At 44.0% G+C, this 20,622-nt stretch overlaps 1 protein-coding gene across 1 annotated transcript; it reads right to left on the reverse strand.

Moving 5' to 3' along the window:
* Positions 1 to 222: 222 nt before the first annotated feature.
* On the reverse strand, positions 223 to 20,250 carry LOC115653199 (fructose-1,6-bisphosphatase 1). Its single transcript, XM_030566101.1, has 7 exons — positions 19,884 to 20,250; positions 13,783 to 13,945; positions 11,590 to 11,682; positions 9,367 to 9,507; positions 7,931 to 8,068; positions 2,610 to 2,729; positions 223 to 607 (listed from the first exon to the last, which is right to left on the reverse strand). The coding sequence occupies exons 1-7, from the start codon at positions 20,051 to 20,053 to the stop codon at positions 416 to 418; spliced, it is 1,017 nt and encodes a 338-aa protein (XP_030421961.1). The 5' UTR covers positions 20,054 to 20,250; the 3' UTR covers positions 223 to 415.
* Positions 20,251 to 20,622: the final 372 nt, after the last annotated feature.

A 20,622-nucleotide genomic window follows, 5' to 3' on the forward strand; every position in this document is an offset into this window, starting at 1 on the left:
CCAGTAAGTCAGTCTACAAGGAAACTGCAGCCAGCCATCTGCAGGGAGAAATCTTTCAGAAAAGTCTGGTGTTCTCTGTAAAAGGCCCTCTACTGTGGCATTCCTTAGCACTGGAGGGAAATGGGATGTGGGGGTGGGGGGCCACTTTACCTACAACACAAAACTTCTTTATCAAATATGGTGGATTTTGTGTAGTTATGAGGTAAGAGAGGAGGCACACTATTCCCTTAAAGTTTTGCTTTTAATGCCACAATGGAAAAAATGCATTTGTGTTGCACATATTAACAGTTTACTTTTTGGTAAACAGAATGAAAATATGGTTCTCTTGCTTTCCTACAATAGCTTAAGTCAGTAGTACATCACAGTATCTTTGGTCCCATTGTAAGGCACTTCTTTGTACTGCAGCAAGACTACTTCACTTGGCTGAATGCTTCTTGACCACGTCAATGTATTCCTGCACATCATCAGGCGATCCCAGAGCAATAGGTGCTCTCTGGTGGATATCTTCAGGCACTATATCCAGCACTGCTTCGTTCCCTGTAGTAGCAATTCCCCCAGCCTTCTCAATTACAAAGGCCATGGGGTTACATTCATAGAGAAGCCTCAGCTGGAAGAGAAGAGCCAAAATTAGTGATCAGTAGAGTACATTATCACAGGATATTTTGTCTAAAATGTATTATCAAAGTTTTCTAGTATTAATCATACTAAAATCAGCAGTAAATATTTCAAATTTAAACCACCACTTGAAGCAAAGATCAAGCTTATTTTTACTGTCCCTTTTTTCCTAGTATAGACAGTGAGGTTTTGGCCGTATTTGTCCTCATCTCCCACATCGTGAACATTATGTTGCCACGTGTGCTCTTTATGGAGATTTGTTCACTTTCCTGTTGACTGCAGGCATGGTGCAGCACTTAAGTGAATGCCGAGTACTGCAGAGAAGTGGTTCTTGACTATGGGTGTGGGTACCCTGGGGGTATGCAGAGATCTTTCAGGGGGTACAATAACTCATCTAAATATTTGCTAGTGCTTTTTATGTAGCCTGTTAAATTATGCAAAGTCAGCACAAACTAAACTTCATATAGACAAAATGAGAAAGTAAGCAATTTTTCAGTAATAGTGTGCTTTGACACTTGTGTTTTTGTAAGCAATAGTTGAAGTGAGGTGAAACTTAGGGGTGTGCAAGATACAGCCTCCTGAAAGGGGTACAGTAGTCTGGAAAGGTGGTGAATCACTGCGGTAAAGTGAATGATGGTGTGTACAACACTTATTAATGAATAGATAAGTTGAAAAACAAACTACAGGTCACTGAAGTTTGCACTGAGGAAAAAACCGTCATTGTTTGTGTAATGAATAACTGTCTTATCTACAAGCTGAAGCAATAATTCACTCACTTTTCAAAACAGATTAAAGTTTTGCTGAATAAACAGTTGTCCTCCCCTATTCTTGGGAGGAGAAAGGGGAAGCAGACTGAGCTCTACGAATTCTGTAAGGATGGGAGGGTGGAGTACGAATGCAAGTGCCTAGAGTCACAACACTTTCTCACAGACCACCACTTTCTGGTGGTCGAAAGTAGAGGAACAAGTAGAGTGATCTGCAAGCAATAGCTCCCTATAAGGCAGTGGTTGTCAACATTTCCAGACTACTGTACTCCTTTCAGGAGTAGTTGTGTGTACCCTCAAGTTTCACCTCACTTAAACTACTTGCTTACAAAATCAGACATAAAAATTCAAAAGTGCCACAGCCACACTATTACTGAAAAATTGCTTACTTATTTTGACCATTTAATTATAAAATCAGTTGGAATATAAATATTGTACTTACATTTTGGTGTATAGTATACAGAGCAGTATAAACCATTGTCTATGAAATTTGTGTATGTAGTGACTTCGCTAGTGCTTTTTATGTAGCCTATTGTAAAACTAGGCAAATATCTAGATGAGTTGATGTACCCACTGGAAGGTCTGTGCACCCTCCAGTGGTATGTGCACCCCGGTTGAGAACCACTGCTTAAAATAAAAAATCTACTGGAGATGCCTTAAACAGCTGGACAGTGAAGCTAGCCAATTTCAAACTGGAAATAGTCTACATTTAACAGTGAGTAATTTAACCAATTGAACAAAATGTACCAATTGCTGGCAATCTTTAAATCAAGTTTTGGATGTTTTTTTCTAAAAGATCTGCTTTAGGAATTAGTTTGGGGAAATTCTGTGGCCTGTGTTATACAGGAGGTAAGATGAGATGATCACAATAGTCCCTTCTGACCTTGGAAAGTATGAATCTATGAAAAAGGCCCGGGGATTGGGAGAGATTGGGGGGGTGGGAACCCATGGGCCTCTGGCAGAACCAGGAGAACAGCAGAGAATCCTACAATGATATGGTGAGAGGGCAGAACTGACTGACTGATTGGGAGAGCACCCAGTTCTTAATGTGTTTTAATGCTACTTAAAAAACCCTGCAGTGTCAAGCCATGGCAGTAGATATATTCTTGCCATTTGTGCACCATAAAATTTAAAAACTGTCTGTTCATTTGTAAAAATCTTAGAATAGTTTAGACAACACTGACTGTTTCAGACTACATACTTTCTAAAATTAGGTTAATTCATTTTTACCTTTCCTTTGGGACTTTTGGAGTTCGCTGGATATAAAAAGATTCCTCCATACACTAGAGTACGATGTACATCAGCTACCATAGAACCTATATACCTCGCACCATACGGAGAGCTGCCATCCTGTATAAAGACATTTGATGAACAACCTTTGATTAAATCTTATTAGCTTTTTATTGGTAATAACTTGGCTCTTGCATCGTGTTTTTCATCCACTGAACTCAAAGTAATTTACAAAGAAAGCTTAATTATCATCCTCATTTTACAGATAGGAAAACAGAGGTACTGGGCAAGTCATTTTGCATCCAAGTCATACAAAAGGTCAGTGGCAGAGACAAATGTCACAGGACTCCAGATTCCCATTCCAGAGCCTTAAGCATGCTACCTTCTTAGTATACCTCTACCCCGATATAACGCTGTCCTCGGGAGCCAAAAAAAAAATCTTACCGCATTCTAGGTGAAACTGTGTTATATCAAACTTGCTTTGATCTGCCGGAGCACTGCTTTACCACGTTATATCCAAATTCGTGTTATATCGGGGTAAAGGTGTACTGACAAGACAACGTTAGAAACTAGAGTTTCCATCTTCCATTGGGCGGGGGGGGGGGAGACACCAGGGCTGTCCCTAGCTCCTCTCCAAGTTGTATCCACCAGATCACACCACTTCAGAGCTATAAGTTAAATCAGATCTATAGCAGAACCTCTGTTTTATGAACCCCTGTCATATTCACTCGCTTTCACCAGGCTGGGGCAAGAGACTGGGAGGGGGTGCAGGCTCTGGGCTGAGGGGTTTGCAATGTGGGAGGGGGTTCTGGGCTGAGCCTGGGACAGGTGGTTGGAGGGCATGGGGGGGTGCAGAAGAAGGGCTCTGAGGGGGTGAGGGTTGGGGCAGGGGGTTGGGGGGCAGGAGAGGGTATGGGGTGCTGGTTGTGGGAAGGGGCACTTACCTGGGGTGGTTCCCAGTTGGTGGCCCAGTGGGGCTTGGCTCCACTCAAGCACATCAGCACCTCCTCCCTATCCTGAGCCGGGCCACCCCCCCAATCTGCTAGCCAGTAGTGCACCATGTGGCTATCCCACTCCCAGAAGGGAGCAATGTGCCTCTGCTGCCCCTGAGAGAGAGAGGCATGTGGCTCTGCAGGCTGCCCCTCTCTGCAGGCACCGTCCCCACAGCTCCCATTGGCCACAGCTCTTCATTCCTGGCCAATGGGAGCTGTGGGGGCGGTGTTTGCAGGCAGGAGCAGCATATGGATACCCTTGCTGCCCCCTTCCCTGGAGGCATGCTGGCCACTTCAGGGAATGGTGTTGGGCTGAGGCAGGCAACCCCATGGCGCTGCCACAGCCAGAGACTGATTGACTGGGAGAGTCTCCAGGATGGACCAGTCGATCGGGATCGACGGGTTGGTGACCACTGCTCTATGGGTTCCAGTGGGGACTACTTCTGCCCTTTACCCTACTGGTGGCAGGGGAGGTGTTCCAAACTCTTTCTGCTCCATGGTCAAATGCAGTGGGGAGAAGAGTCCTGTGTTGGTACCTCTTGTCATGGGTTTTTCCTTGGCAACTCCTTTCTTTCTGACATGATTAAGGGCAGGAGATTCAATATCCCATCCTCCTCCCTCTTCATCATGATATCTGAATGGTGTCTAACTAGTCCCTTGTATCAAGAACAACCAGTGCGGTACTGGAACCCACAGGTTGCTGTGGAGAGAGAAGTGTTGGTTTGGCTCTGATTAGTTTTCACAGTGCAAAGTTGTAGCTTCTAATCTACAGTTGGACTAGGCTTCAGGACAAGTAATGTTTTAAAAGCATCCCCTCTCAGAAATATAAAAGCATCCCCTCTCAGATTGAGCCAGAAGGTTGAAAGCTAGGTCATTTAGTTTAAAGCTAGGCAGACAGACTGACAGATTTTCTTTAGGCTTTTTGTTCTCCTCTGAAAAAATCTTCACAAACTAAGTGAATGGCTTAGTAAGGAGATGTGGCACTTCCCCTCAAGGCCACCAATTCAAAGAGGATTTGGGACAGAGAAAAAGGTTATCTAATTATCTGCTTGGAATGATTTGTTAGTAGCCTCTTTAGTATTGTGAAAGCTTTTGTTAGCTCTCTCAGCAGAGAGGAATCAAAGACTTACTGAGAATGGAGACTTTCTTCTCACTCTTAAGGTGACTCTGCACTGCATCTTGGAGCATGCTGCCCAGCAGGGGCAGACAGATGCTAGCTCTGCTTGATCAAACATGCTAAAAATAGTGATGTAGCTAGAGGTAGCACGCAGGTGGCAACTTGGGCTAACCACCCAGCTACAGGGGTGGCAGGTTTGTAGAAATTTTGGTGGTGCCCAGAACCTGCCCCCACCCAAACTCCACCCCCTACCTGCCCAAGACTCTGGGAGGGAGTTTGGGTGGTGGAGGAAGTCTGGGCTGCAGGCCCTAGGCTAGGGCAGGGGATTGGGGTGCAGGTTCTGGGAGGGAGTTTGGTGATGGAGTGGGTGCAAGGGTGAGGGAGGGACTCAGGGCAAGAGTAGGAGTGTGGGGGATGAAGGCTCTGTCTGGGGCTGGGGGGGTTGGGATGTTAAGAGGCTCAGGGCTAGGGCAAGGGGAATGAGGGCTCTGGCTGGGGCTAGAGATAAGGTGTTTGGGGTGTTGGAGGGGCTCAGGGCTAGGGTAGAGGGTTGAGGGCATGGGGGGTGAAAGTTCTGGGTGTGGGCTCTGGGGTGGGGCAGGGCTGGGGATGAGTTTGGGGTGCAGGCAGGCTGCTCCGGGACAGGGGACAGAGAGGAACCCCTCCACACCCTTTCCCTGATGGCAGCAGTGAGCTCTGGGCCCCCTCACCCAAGCAATACACTCACCTCCACCACTGTCACTGCACGTGCTCTTAGGGCCTCTTTCAGGTCCAGAAATCTCCCTTACCCTCCTCCCCCATGGTGGATGCCAGGGGTGCTGCGTGTGCCTCCTCCCCTGCTGTTGCTCCTGACTGTAGCCTCACTGGGGGTGAGGGATGGGGCTGCTTCCTTGCCCAGCATGGGCAGGAGTGCTGACTGTGGGTGGGGGGGTCCCCTGTGCTGGTGGAGGGTCCCACAGGAAAAGGGAAGGGTCTGAGATGGAAGTGCAGGCTCAGAGTCAGTCTGCCCTGGGAGTTGAGATGGGGGGAATTAGGACTCTCCGGAGGCACCATGGAGCTGCATGGAAAAGACTGACTTTCTGCTCCAGGGCCCCAGGAAGGCAAGAGGAGCTGGAGGACACTCAGAACGCAACAGATGGGGCCGGGGGGGGGACACTTGGCCCCAAATATTGGTGGAGCTGGGCTCCCGGGCTCTGAATATTGCTGGTGCCCAGGCACCACGTGGGAATACAACTCGCTGCCTATGCCCAGATACATACCTTGGCATCCAGCTGGGTTTGTAATCAGGTTTCTACCCCCAGCCACATTGCTATTTTTAGCATGCTAGCTCAAGCAGAGCTAGTGAGAGTTTTGTCTACCCTAGCTGGGAAGCACAGTCCCAGCTGCAGTATAGATGTACCTTCAGAGAGAGTTTTCTAGCTCAGACAGTGGGCAGTATGGGGAAGCCTGAATTTCAGATATCACACTCAAACATGTCTCCAAAGCTTTCAAGTGAGAACTACGTTTATTTTACAGCCCTACAAAAATCCACACGAAAATGCCTGTCTTTGAGATGGCATGTTGTATTGTAAAGAATTATGCCCTATTATAGCTGTGCTGATAACAAGGGAAGATCAGTGCATAGAACACTGCTACTGATAAAGCAGCATCTTTCACATCTACAATAGCTGACTTTTTTTTCTTCAGTCTGATTTTGGAGTTAGATCTGGGCTAACTTCAAAAAAGCTTCTAATTTTAATCAAGATTCTCAGTGGGTCAGTTATCAAATCAAGGTCCTGCTAGCTCTGACAAGTTTAAATAAAACCTTAGGGTTTTTTGTTAACTTAAGGCAGGGGTGGCCAAACCATGGCTCTGGAGCTGCCTGTAGCTCTTCAGAAATTTAATATGCAGCTCCTTGCACAGGCGCCAACTCTGGAGCTGGACCTAGAGGCCCCAACTTTCCAATGTGCTGGGGGGGGTGTATGTGTGCTCACTGCTCAACCCCTGGCTCTGCCCTCTCTTCACCACTTCCCCCAAGGCCCAAGATCCTTCCTACCCACTCCCCTGCCACACCCTGGCTGCTCCCCAGAGCCTCCTGCACACTATGAAACAGCTGATTGCAGAGGGGGTGGGGATGTGGGGAGGCCCAGGGAGGTGCTGATTCACAGGGCTGCTGGCAGGCAGGATGCGCTGGGGTGGGAGCAGGCAGAGCTGATGGGGGCTGCTGCTGGCATATTACTGTGGCTCTTTGGCAATGTATGTTAGTAAATTCTGGCTCCTCCTCAGGCTCACATTAGCCACCCCTAACTTAAGGTATTCATCAGGTATTACTCAGCCAATGCAATTAGCACTGGACATAGGTAAGATGTAAAGCCACCTGTTGTCAATAGGGTTCCCATGTGGGTTTTCTAGCAGTGGGTGGTAGCTCTGGGGACCTGGACAGACTCTGTTCTGGGTAATTAAGGAGGAAGTTAACATCCAGCTAAGCACCTATCAATTTCTGGCTTCATGGCAGGTATTCACATAGCTTTAAAACAGACCCTGCCATTTGAGTAGTCCTTTAAGCAAGAGGATAGTCAGTCATCATAGTCAACTTCCAGCAGCACTAAGCACAAGTCTTGTTTCCACACCCATTCAGTACTCCAGCAAATTACCATCAGATGGACCGGTGCTGTAGGAGAGAAGGAGCAGATCCCTCACTTCCTCTTAAGTGCTGTTCCTGCATCACTGGATATGAGTTCCTCTCCACTCAACCACCATAGAGCATGGCCTCAACCCCCTAACTCCTTTCTAGACCCAGCACTGGCTAGAGCAGCAAGGGAAACAGGATGAAAAAAATACAAGTGCTTTATTGAAAAAGTGGGAGGGAGTTATATGGTTATCACCATTAACTGAACTAGCTGCTGAAACTTTTGAATCAGCCACTGAGTGTGGTGTGGTGCTCCTTACTCCACCAACATGAAGTTAACACAAAATGTTGGTGTACTTAAAGTATATGAGAGAGGAAAAACAAGCTCTGTAACTTTGTATAAACAAATAGTCAGCTATGATGGCTTACTGATTGCCAATTTAAACAGCCTAAGGAATAGTTGGTACACTTTGACTTGTACACTATTAAGGTTCAGTCTTGCCTAACTTTGGTGTTTGACATCCTGCACGTATGCATGACAACTGAGTTTAAAGATTGAGGCACTGAACATTTGCTTATCTTAGAAAAGTTTCTCTAGAAATACCTGAGGGAATTTCTTCTTTTGAAGATACTCGGTGACTGCAGGATCAAAATATGCAGCATAGCCCTCATTGAGACTGTAGATATTTCCTTTCTTTTTGATTTTCACATTCTTATCAACCAAAATGAATTCCCCAATTGCCTGACAATAATAATAAAGCAAGTCAGTAACTGCATGTGCGTGTTCTTCACGAGACTAAAAGCGAGTTAATGCTACATACAATTTAGTGAAAACCTACTGCAGTTTCCATTTTTTTTTGTTTACAATTCTGTACTGGGGGAAGGGGAGAGAGTACAGCTCTGTAGTCTTAGACCAAAAGTCTTGCTTACCCATATAAGATACCCCAAAAGCCCTGATGCATGCACATTTCTTCACATGATCACTCCCCATCTCCAAAATAATTCTCCTGTGTCAAGAGTAGTTTGATGCAAGTCCACTCAGTTTTTTCTTTTTACAACTGATGGCCCATGGACAGTTTCAGGGATTGTGAACACCTATTCATTAGGAGCTGGACTGAGATTTCTAACTCAATTTGACTAGCCATGAGATAGTAACAAGTTGACACTATTAGTCTGATCAGAATGAAAACTGTAATGTAGTGATGAAAGTATATAGTTATCAAATGTCTAAGGTATCTAGTCTCTACTGCAGTAAGTTTTCACATTTGTAGGAGAGAGGAAAAAATATTGTAAAGCGTCCTAGTTTCTAAACAAACTAAAAAGTTGGTAATACATGCAGACATTTAAACCATTACTATATAGAAAACATAAAATTCTACTTCCTTGAAACTACTGCCATGGCACATTCCAAACACGACTTACTATTAAGTGGCAAAACCTGATTTACAATATAATGGCTTTAAATTAAACAATCACTGCAGACAACAGCACTGGGTGATTTGAAATAAAGTATGTTTAACAAGTCAGATGGCCAATAGCTTCTAGGATGTCAAACACATGCATACACACTCCATACTTACTCTTTTAAACAATCAGGATGTGATCTGTAAGCGTAAGAGAATATTAAATATATTTCTGCATCTCTAGCCTACTAAAAAATGAAAGGTATTAGAGTTAAGGAATATACTAAACTACAAGAGAGAGTTAAGGGAAATTCTGCAAATGCAAAAAATGCTTAAAAATTCATCACATCAGGTGGCACATGATGTATACTTCATTCTCTGACTAAACTATAAATTTTGAGTGAGATTGACCACTGTCTCCAGCAGAGGGGAAGAATGCCAGAAGCCTTTGGGGGTTTATCTATTCTATTTTTATAGGCATATCAACTCCCATTGGTTCTCTTAAGAGTACTGCATCTTCAGATGTTAAGATTTAGTTTGGAAGCTGCTCTGTATATTTATCCACTTAGGAAACATTTGTTCTGGAATTTTATCTGTACAAGAGCAAGCTATTCATACCAGATTTATGCTTCCTTACCGGGTCAAGCATAAAACAGTTGACACCAGATTCGATGGCTAACACCAGCATTGTGGCACTCCCATAGAGGGCATAACCAGCTGCCACAAGATTACGTCCAGGCTGTAAAGCATCTCTCTCAGAAGGTTCCTCAGGAGAAGCCTGAAATAGGAAGGGTGTCAAGATTTTTTTAATTAAAAATTCCCCACGATTCATCTATTTTAAAAGCTTCATTTATTTACAGTAATGGACCCACAACACCATATGCTGCTGTAACAAGCTACTAGTGCATGCCTTTGGAAAACCAGGCCTAAGTCAGCATGCCTTCAATGGCTGAAAAGCAGCAATAACTTAATAGATACCTATTTTAGCTTATTGCTAGAGTAAGGTCACCAATTAAAGGGAAAAAAAAAGTCTCCTTAAAACTCTGCTGTTCTGTAATGCTGACAAAAACTTCACAACTATTAGGCTGCTAGTGTGGTGATTACAATATTGGTCAACATGATAGGCATTGATCTCATTGTTTCCTTGTCAATCTCCATTCTTGCCCCAAGTCATCTTTTCTCTGGTCATATACTAGACTAAGCTCTGTAAGGGAGCGACCATTTTTGTTCTGTGTTTGCACAGTGCCTACTATATTGGGGTCCTGGTTCATAACTAGGCTCCTAGGCACTACAGTTATACAAATAATTCATGATGAAAGCACTGGAGACAGGCCCTGATCTGACAAAGCTCTTCTATATATGGTTAACTTTATAGTCAACTGGGCTTCTCACGTGTTTACATTTAAAGTACATTCATAAGAGCTTTGCTGGATCAGGGCCAAAGTGAGAAGTCAAATGCTAGGGTGGAATGCAGAAAGTAGAAGATGGGGTAGAGATATGTAGTATCTTGGAAGTGATAATGAGTAAGGCTGAGAGTTTGTCAAGGATTCCATTACTTTCTATGAACTCAGTGACTTCTGCAGTGTCCGCTGCGCCTGCCTCTGGGGCAGCTCAGGCAGCCCCTGCACCAGCTGGAGTCTCAGGCCACTGCAACCCTCCTGTCCCCCAGCAGAATTTGGGTGTTGAAGGGAGCAGGGGGTTGGGGCACAGGACAGGGTGAGGCAGGCTCTGGCTGGCGCTTACCTGGGGGGGCTCCCTGGAAGTGGTGCCATCCCCCTTGCTCAGCTGTTAGCTGCCTGGCCATGCCTCTGCCCTGCGGGGTGTGTCTGCCCAGAGTGCTGGCTTAGCATCTTCCATTTGCCAGGAACCGCAGTGCCTGCTGCTGATGGGAGTGAGGTGTGGAGCCAGGTAGGGAGCCTGCTGGCTCCACCAACCCTCCTTTTCCCTACACCAGCATGGGTCCCAGGCCATGTGCTGCCATGTGAACTCCTGCCCGCCCCCCCCGCCAAAAAAACTCCCCACAAAAAACAGCCAGGCAGCCCTCTCCCAGGCAATCTTGCCCACTCCCCTTTTTTATTCACTGGTATTTTTAGTAAAATGTCTGACTTCCTAAAAATAAGTGACTAAAACATCACCTTAATGAGTACCTTCAATTTGATGCAGAAATCTGAGGCAGAATTTAAAAAACAAAGTGGAACTTTTAGTTGTAATGTTTACAATTGATTAGGGCTAAGAACTTGATTTCCTTTGCTCCTGGCGGAAGTGAGCCCAAAGAAGTGATTTTCAGATGCATCAAAACGTGGGTCAGGGTAGTTAAAGATGGACAGTGTGTCTTGTCTGAAATCACAGTAGTTTCCATGCCTGAGACATGTTAATCCTGTATTTCAGATGCCTGCAAACGAGACTTCCATCTTTCAGAATGAATTAGGCATGTTAAATTTACAAGCAATGTTTAAAACTGAATCTCATCTTGGAAGCCTGTCCTCAGGCTGATAGGACTACCTGTACAAGATGGGAGAATCAGTTTAATTGAAGAATGCACATAACTCAGGTAGATGAGATTAGTATTTTGTTTGGTCTCAAGCTGTATGAGTAATTATGAAGCATTTAACTCTTGTTATCCTTTTCATTGTTAGAGGAATCTAACTGGCTAATTGATATTCAATCAGGATTGCATGTATGTAGGTCTATTCACCAAGTGTTGTGTATCACTCAAAGGTATTGTGTAACTAAGCATTTGTAGATTTAGTTGGATTTCATTAAATCTTCGGATCCAACTTTATTCCATCATGAGCTGCTTAAGTGTGAAGAACTACTGCTTCTCCACCCCCACCCTCCCCATGACAGCATCCCACTTTACCTTTCTGTAGATGGCAAAGATAGTTCCAATTGAAACAAGGCAGTCAATGTTAGAAGAGCCATCAAGAGGATCCATGCAGACTATATATTTACCCTGGAAAATAAAAACAGAGGAACTGGATTTAGTTATTTGCCCATCTACCCCAAATAAATGTTTTGCCACCTAATCTACTCAGGCTAATTTTTAGCCAAGAACAGTTTAAATTAAGGCTATGTCTACACTAGAAACCTCAAAGTACTGCAGCGAGAGCACTCCCCCAGCAGTGCTTTAAAGTGTGAGCGTGGTCACGAGTGAGCACTGGGAGAGCTCAGTAATCCACTTCCACAAGGGGAATAGCTCCGAGTGCTGGGAGACCGTCCACACTAGCGCTTTAAAGCGCTCAAACTTGCTGAGCTCAGGGGACGATTTTTCACCGCCCTGAGCCAGCACGTTAGAGCGCTATAAAATGTAAGTGTAGACAAGCCCTAAGGGAATATTTATGTAGCTATATTCTCAAGAAGTGGAATACTATTTTGATGGCTTATTTTTGGCTAAGTTTTCACCACAGTCTAATCACTTGAGCGTCTGTATGAACAGAATTTGGGAAATGTTTAACTGAAAGAACAGATGATACCACTGTTCTTGTAATGGCACATGCAGTATAGTAAAGTCTAGCTATAGCCACAAAGAAAGATATTGCAGCTAAAAAGGTCATCCTTAGCTCCTCAATGTATGCTTAGTTATTACTTCACTTACAGTAAACAGCAACTGATAGGGAGGCCCTACAACACCTAGCACCCTACCTGTTTTTTACCTTTTCATCTTTTATAAAAAGAAATTGTGCCTTTAATTTACACAGTAGTATGAGAAAAATTTAGATCAATTTTTGTTTAGGCTCATAATTGAGCCATTAAAAAAACCCAACAACCTACTGGTCAAGAGTAACACCTAACTCCTGAATAACGTACAGTGTACTTCAAAGAAACACCAACCTGAGATTTGTTACACCTGCTCACACATCCTACTGCCAATTTGTGGCTTTACCATGCTGTTTTAGTAATATACAAAAAAAAGTTCCTCCTGCTGCTGCATGAAAGACTCAGACAAGGGATACCAACAAAGGGAAATTTCTCTAATCCTTTACTTTAAAAGTTACTTGTAGTTCGTAAGAGTAAAAAAAAAAAAAAATGGAGGTGTTTAAGTGAATTGGTATCACTTTAATCATCATGATCCCCGTAGCTGATTTAAGTCCAGCAATCCTTAATAGCAGTGCTGGCTCTTTAACAGGGGCAGTACTTCTGCTTTAGCTAAAGCACGTTAGCTCACATTCAGCAGCAAAATGTTTTAACACGGCGTCTCAGTTTAAAAAAAAAAGTTAAGGTGCTCCAGCACTGAGTCTTGTTAGCCTTTTCAACTGGAGTTTATTTAATTGGGGCATGGAAGTGTCCCAACAAAACATTCTATTGTACTTTGATATTTCTTTAGGAAAAAAATTAGAAAACCACCACCACAATTTTGGCATGGTCACATCAAAGTGAGCCAGGAGAAATTCATTAATACTTCTCTCACAAACGTATACCTTCCTGCAAATACATATAAATAATGCAGCTGCATAGGCCATGTATTAAATTCATAAACTTGTTTTTATTGGTTGTTTTATTTTCGAAGAGGCAGGAGAATACTGGTGGAAATTTTAATATTTCTAGGAAAGACTACAAAACAGTGTGTAAAACACCCCCACACTTAATACTATTCAATGACGCTGTCAATTCTTTAAGTCAGTCCTGAAGTCCTCACTCAGATTTTGCTGAGTCATACCCCTATTGACTTCAGTGAGAAGTTTGCCCGAGGAAGGACCTTTATGGATTGATCCATGAAAATAGTCATTTGGTGATTTACTAAAAATGCTATAGGAAGAGCCTGCCTGAGAACCATAGGGGAAGGGGGAAGAACACACCGGAAGTACAAACAATTCAGAATTTAGGACCAAAGGGGGAAGAAAAGCTCAAAAGATGTGGGAGCACAACTGGAGGAAAGAAACCAGGTAGGAGTGAATAGAAAATGTGACAATATTTTCCTGTATCCAGAAACACACATCTTTGGCTAAGTGCCTTTGAAATCTTTAACTCCAGTTCAATTTTTACATATTTGAAGAAAAGGATTTGTAAAAGTTAACTTGAATCCAAGTATTGACAAGTTTTGTAAGTTACTAACCCTTTTTTCAGCATCTATTATTATAGCATTTTTGTTTTCTTCTGACACAATAACACACGTAGTGAAGGATGACTTGAGCATGTTAATCAGCAGATCATTGGAAAGGACATCCAACTTCTTGACTTGGTCTCCTGTCACATTGGTGGAGCCAGCTATTCCATAGCTAAAGCAATGGAAAGAGATTCTCATGAGGAACAAAAAATACAGTAGAACCTCAGTTATGAACACCCTAGGAATGGAGGTCATTTGTAATTCTGAACAAAACATTACAGTTCTTTCAAGTTTACAACTGAACATTGACTTATTACAGCTTTGAAACTTTACTGTGCAGAAGTAAAATGCTGCTTTCGTTGTATCTTTTAGCAGTTTGTTTAACACTATTATATTTGCCTTTTAAGTCTGATTGATTGTGTACTTCCAATCCAAACGAGGTGTTTGGTTGACTGGTCTGTTCGTAAGTCTGGTTTCGTAACTCTGAGGTTCTATTGTATGACATTTTGTAAGATGAGGAGCACTATTCATGGCCCTTCCAATACTGGAGAGTTTACTTTATGCCATCATAGACCTCCATCTTCTATTATAACTTTTTTGGATGAGACCGCAATTCCATTCAATTGTTTTGATCTAGTGACCAGTGAACTGCCTGATTCCTCTTTCTCTCCATATACTGAAGACAGAGGATCCTTCATTCTGAGATTTCCAAACAGCCACTATTGTCTCAAGTCTATTGTATCAAGTCTACAAGATACTCACTCACAATTTAAGAAACATACAAAAAAAAGCATATAAACATTATCTTTAATTAGTCAAGCTCTGCTGGAATAGGTTAAGACCTACCATATATACTTGTTCATTAGCCCGTTCGTTTATAAGCCAATCCCCCAAGATGGTTAGGTAAAAATAGCAAAAACTGTATGACCCTTTCATAAACTGACCCTATATTTCAGGAGTTGGCAAACTTTGGTTCCTGGCCCATCAGGGTAAGCTGCTGGCAGATTGGGCATATCACTTCCTGCAGCTCCCGTTGGCTGGGAATGGTGAACCGTGGCCACTGGGAGCTGAAAGGCTCCATGCCTGCAGACACTCCAGGTAAACAAAACGACAATGTATTAGATATTCTGTTCAATGATTCCATAGAGTTTTTAAAATCAAATTTTGGTATAGAGCCATATATAAACTGACCCCTGCTCTTTGATGTGTCACTTTTTTACCAAAAATGTTTGGCTTATGAACAAGTATATACAGTAATTAAAAGGACTAAAAATTAGCCACAAATCCAGGATCTTCAAGATAATAGCTATGACTTGAGATTATATGTGACCACTTGTTCTTTCCTCCTATAGCATCTCTAAAAATCCTTGCTCTTAGCTTCAGCCAGCCTCATTCATGAGGCTTGTCTCTTGTGACCACATTAGAAAGCTTATGCATTAAAGATTAGTCATCTCTTATTGGTGTTCAGGGCTTCTGAATTACGCCCACAACACCACTGCATCCTGTGGAATTTCCACAGCTGCTTCCCAGCAGCTCCATTACAGGAGGGCAGCTTAATTTGTAGCTTAGGATGCATCAATTCTGCTAGTGGAAGCTTGCAGGAAACTTCCAATGAAGCTGCCCATCTTCCCCCTCACCCTCCGACCCCAGCTGTCTCCACCCATCTTCTGGTCTGCACAGAGCAGCTCCAAGTCCACAATGACACAGATATGGCAGGCACCATGCACTACTGAAACAAGCACTTGTGCTCGTCTATGCCAAACTTTCTCCAACAAGTTGAAAGGTATTTTATTCCCATCAGCAAGAGCTGGGAATGGACACTATAGTACTGGCTATTTCTTAAATCTTGAAGGCAAGATACCATAGTTTTGTCCAGTCTGCACATTATTTAAAGTCAGTATGGCTCGATATTCAATTCTGCAATTTCCTTCTAACGAGCATGGTTTAACGGAGCATTTCACAATAATTTCCTTCCATCCCCCACTGCTTCAAAAGCAAAAGGCATATGATTGTATTTCTCACCCATCTATACATGACTTGAACAAACACCTCAGTGGAAGATAATTTCCTGCCCAAACCAAGGCCAAGAGGAAAAGGAAAGTGCTGCTGCCTCAGTCTCCAAACAAATTACACAGATACTGTATTGAGTAAAACTTCTGGAGCAGTTTTTAAAGGGTCAGACAAAGCCATCTGTGTTAGACAAGAACCATCCATAATTCAAACGTGTACAGTTCTCACATCTGTACATAAACTTTTTTTATTTCAAAAACAAGAACATGGGGAAAGTTCGATACACAGAAATTCCTCGTGCTGGCTCAAACACAGTTTTCAGCTGGCATGAAAGTGCTGCAGTTGATCCCTGAGAGGCAGTAAGTAGGTTGAGGGGAAGAATTCTTCTGTCAATCCAGCAGTTTCTACACAGGTGTTACACTGGCAGAGCTACATCTGTCAGGATGTGGATTTTTATCCAAGAGATGTAGCTATGCCAGCATAAGGTTGCAGTGTTGATCAGCCCTATATTTTAAGTCAAGATAGCTAGTCAAGTCATTTGTAAGTCCATTAAGAGGTTTTACTTCCATTTTACAGCAACTTTTCACAACACAAGGAATTTTGTCAATTCTCTCTAGTGCTAACATTCATTTCTAAATTATAAAAAGGCTACTCTGTGTTGCTGGAGGCCTTTTGGGTAACATGTTTTGTCACTTGCTGTAAGCTGTCAAATTAGTAAAGTTTCCATTAAGTTTCTCACTAATAAAACAGGTCATTTATTGTAGGCATTTCTAGAGACCTGTTAAGTACAGTATCTGGTGAGTGATAAATATGCAAAATAATTAGAAGTAGGTTACAGTGCATTAACTTCAGTTTATATTAATCATTACAAAAAAATAAGCACTAGCTTCTTTCCGATGCTACCATTAAGCACTTCACTGTAGTACTAGCTCTGATTGTCTAGATACTGACACATCCCAGCTCCTCACAAGGATTGACTCTAAAAGTCTTATTCTTTCACAACTTCGTGTAAAACTCACTTTTCCCCCCCGACTGCAAAACGGGTTTTAATTAAACTGATTAGAGTAAAGTGGTTCTAAGATAAATCAGACTGCAGCTGATAATTCAGCCATGTCATCAAGATGTCTTCCCATTCAAAAATTGGAAGTTGCTGAAAAAAGTTTAATTGCACAAAGATGTTATCAACTGCAGGCTCCTTTGAAGGCCACTTCATATCTTAGTTTCTACCATATCAGTTCTAGCAGAGCATCAGCTCTGCTGTGGTTAAGGTTAAAACCAGCTATCTAAAGCCCAAATCTGACTGCTCTAAAATCCAGTTACTCTGCCTGTATTGAAATTGTCTTGTTCTCGTTTTTAAAAGAGAGAGTCAACGCTATTACATCTACCTTCAGTAAATACCCACTAGAGAGGAGGAACAATATCGAGGGTTTTACAAAGTTAGAAAAAGGCTGAGAGCTTATTTACATGATGTGTGTGTGCGCGCCCCAGCTGGAGTGTAAATTCTAGTGCACACCAGCATGCAGATACTTGCTGTCTGGGTGGACCCTGCTGGTGTGCACTAAAAGCTCTTTAGTGCATATTGACTTAAACATTAAGAAACTTAAGTGTATACCAGCCTGTGTGTGCCCATGTAGATAGCAAGTGTGTGACATGCTAGTGTGTATTAGAATTTACTCCCCACCTGGGATGCACTAATACCCCATGCAGACATGTCTTTAGATGGAGTTTTGGAATTTCTAATCATTTGGTTTACCTGCCAAGCTAATATAAAATTTGAAAGGTCATTTTTTTAATTTTTACCATTATACTAGAGTCTAAATCCTGAGAGTTTTTTTAAAGTAAGGTAATAGGTGATACTGATAGAGCATTGAGTACAAAAAAGTTTTTCCACTCCTTTAAAGTGGCTTTTTTGTGCTACCTGACAAAATGCACTCATTATTTCCACGGAAGCATGAGCTGAACTGAGAGCCCAAGACTGAGAGTTTAATATCCTTTTAGCATGTGAACGAATGTACTAATCCAAACAATATTTGCACTTATAAAACTTCTGATTGGCGGTTAGTCAGAAGCCATAAAGGTAGTAACAAGAAGAGTAAGTGCAACTGCAGATCATCTCTTGTCCTTGATCTGTATGCAGCTCTGCTAATGCCAAGAGTTGCTTACTGTTTAACAGAACTCCTAAATGCATCAATATCCACAGTCAATGGGAATTTCACTCAAAGAAAGACGGTCAGGAAATCTATAAATAGGCATGGGAGAATTTGACTTTAATATAATTTGACTAGTATCAAATTAAAAATACTTATCTATAAATTTTCACAGTTGTGCTAAGCTTTTATGTTTATAGATTTAAATTTTCATAACTGCAAGAAATTGCAGAGGAGGGGGTGCCCAGACAGTTATTTGCTAGCAGATGCTGAGATTAAAAAAGCTACAGCTTTATAGCCGTTGGCAAGTTGTCAACATCATATGTCAAAATATGATAATAGTTGGCTAGTATTTCAGCCATTTAAAATAACTTTAAAGGGAAATAGGACTATTTTTCATTCACTGTCCAATCCCTTTGGAAGCTACAAATAGGGCATGTTTCAATCTTCTTTCTTCTGAGTGCACTAATTTGGATTAGATTGCTTAAATACATTTAAACCAGTATTGAAGCTTCTGTTCATTACGCTATAACGGTTATATGGGCTTTGTAGACAAGGAAAGTGGGCAAACAGGGAAATGCGAAATGTCTTTTTTAAAGTCATGATACAAACTGAAGTTAGCAAGAAGACTCCACAGGTGAGATTGAGCCAAGCACTTTCTGTGCAATAACATTTCCCTGAACTGTAAATACCCACCATTTGAAGTAATTGCCACAACAATAAGCTAGAGGACAAAGGTTCAAACTTAATTCTGAATTTAAACATTTCAAAAAATTTTTAAACTTGACAGCATTTAAGTACTAATGCAGTGCAGTTGTGCTGTCTGCAAACATAGCAATATTGAGCAATATATAGGCAGGTAATAAGCTTAAGAGTGTACGAGCCAGAGAGGGCAAGAATACTCAGCTAGGCAAGGTGTTGCCTAATTAATAGATTAACTAAGATTAAGAATTATATGTAATAGAGTTACAATTATCCATGGGGGAGGGGGAAGGCTCACTCAGTGGTTTGAGCATTGGCCTGCTAAACCCACGGTTGTGAGCTTAATCCTTAAAGGGCAGCATTTAGGGATCTAGAGCAAAAAAGTTGGTCTGGGATGGCTCCTGCTTTGAGCAGGGGGTTGGAGTAGATGACCTCTTGAGGTTCCTTCCAACCCTGATATTCTATGATGCTGCAGCCTGTCAACACAGGGTTTGCCATACCTGTCTGGCTATTAAGTAGTACACATCTTCCTTCCTACGTTGTTTACATAGAATCAAACAATGTTATCTTAACGGCCAATGTAAGCTTCCTCCACCTTGTCCAGTCCTTACACGGCAACTTTAGTTTGATATGCAGAAAATGCGATTTGTCTTGCAAGGGCACCTTTGGGCCACGCTTCAGAGGACGGGAGTCTTGGTTTTTAGGGGGGGTAGAAATCTGATTCCCAATAACCTCTGTTAGCCTAGGATTGCAATTAATATGTGCAGGGCCCCATAACGCCACATCGTGCTTTAGTCACCTAAACTACCGTCCCTGCGTTGAGGGACCTACGGGGGAGGCCCCAGTTCTGCAAAGCCCCACCGAGCAGAGCTCTGCCGCAGGGGCGCCGGAACCGTGGGGCCAGGGCCCCATCAAGTTACCGGCTATGGGGGGGGACACACCGGGCGGGGGCGGGGTTTGGAAGGGAAGAGGCGGTGCTGGGGCGGGGTCTCGGTTGCGGCGCCCGTGGCCCCACCACCCCGCACTCCTAGGGCGCTTCCGCCGCTCCTGGCTGTGCGGGGCCCACGCCGGGTAAGGGCAGTTTCGCTCACAGACCCCCCGGAAGCCCTTCCCCTGCAGAGGTGGCGGATTCCGGCCTCTGAGGTGCAATCCAGGCTGGGCTGGGGCGAGGGGCCCGGCAGGGCGACTCTGCCCCACGGTGAGCCCCGGCTTGGGCGAGGGGACTGGGGCTAGCGGCGGCGGGCGACTCACAGGTGGGCGATGCCCGCCTTGCGCACGGCGGTGGAGATGGCCTTGACGGCGGTGCAGACGGCGCTGAGCAGCCGCGTGAGCTCCCCGGTGCCCTGGGCCCGCCTCCCCTCCTCCATCACGAAGCGGGTCAGGGTGACGACGTTGGTGTCGAAGGGGGACTGGTCCGTCATGGTGGCGGCAGCTGCGGGGATCGGGCTGGGAGACTGACCGATCGCCACGGAGCCGCAGCGAGACCCACACGCCGCCTCCTCCGTTGCCCCCCGGGAACTTCACCAGCCGCGGGGAGAGGGAGTGTCCCGGCCCGGACCTATCGGCAGGCGGGGCGGGGAGCAGCCGGCCCCCGGGATCCGCCCCCAAACCCGGGCTGCTTGCCTGTCACCTTGTCCCCACATCCTTCTCTCGGCCCCGCCCCCTGCGTATTTTACCTCTTAGCCCCGCCCCCTCCCCCAAATCCGTACTGCTTTATCGTCACCCTCTTCGCCAGGGCCCTCTCTCTTCTCAGCCCCGCCCCTCCGACCACATGTCGCTTGCCTTCTTCCCTCTTTATCCCCACTGTGCTGGGCCCTTTCCACCTCCTGCGTCAGGCACTCCCCCCACAACATTTCCACCTCCCTCCTGTCCCCGTGCCTTTGCTTTGCTCTGCACTCCTCATAGCTCCGAGTACTTGCTAAGGGCCCAGGAGCCCAGAGAGTGGGTTAAACATTGGAGATAAACTAATCCCCACTCATCTTGTCCAGGA

This window comes from Gopherus evgoodei, chromosome 6, assembly GCF_007399415.2.
Source record: "Gopherus evgoodei ecotype Sinaloan lineage chromosome 6, rGopEvg1_v1.p, whole genome shotgun sequence".
Classification (NCBI taxonomy): Eukaryota; Metazoa; Chordata; order Testudines; family Testudinidae; genus Gopherus; species Gopherus evgoodei.

What these genes read in the sequence shown, in the direction of transcription:
- LOC115653199 (XM_030566101.1), bottom strand. Translation starts at nt 20,053, where the DNA reads ATGACGGACCAGTCCCCCTTCGACACCAACGTCGTCACCCTGACCCGC. An exon ending in ACTGTTTTATGCTTGACCCG is followed by an intron (nt 8,069 to 9,366) that starts GTAAGGAAGCAT and finishes TATTATTGTCAG; the next exon opens with GCAATTGGGGAATTCATTTT. An exon ending in AAAAGAAGAAATTCCCTCAG is followed by an intron (nt 2,730 to 7,930) that starts GTATTTCTAGAG and finishes GTCTTTATACAG; the next exon opens with GATGGCAGCTCTCCGTATGG.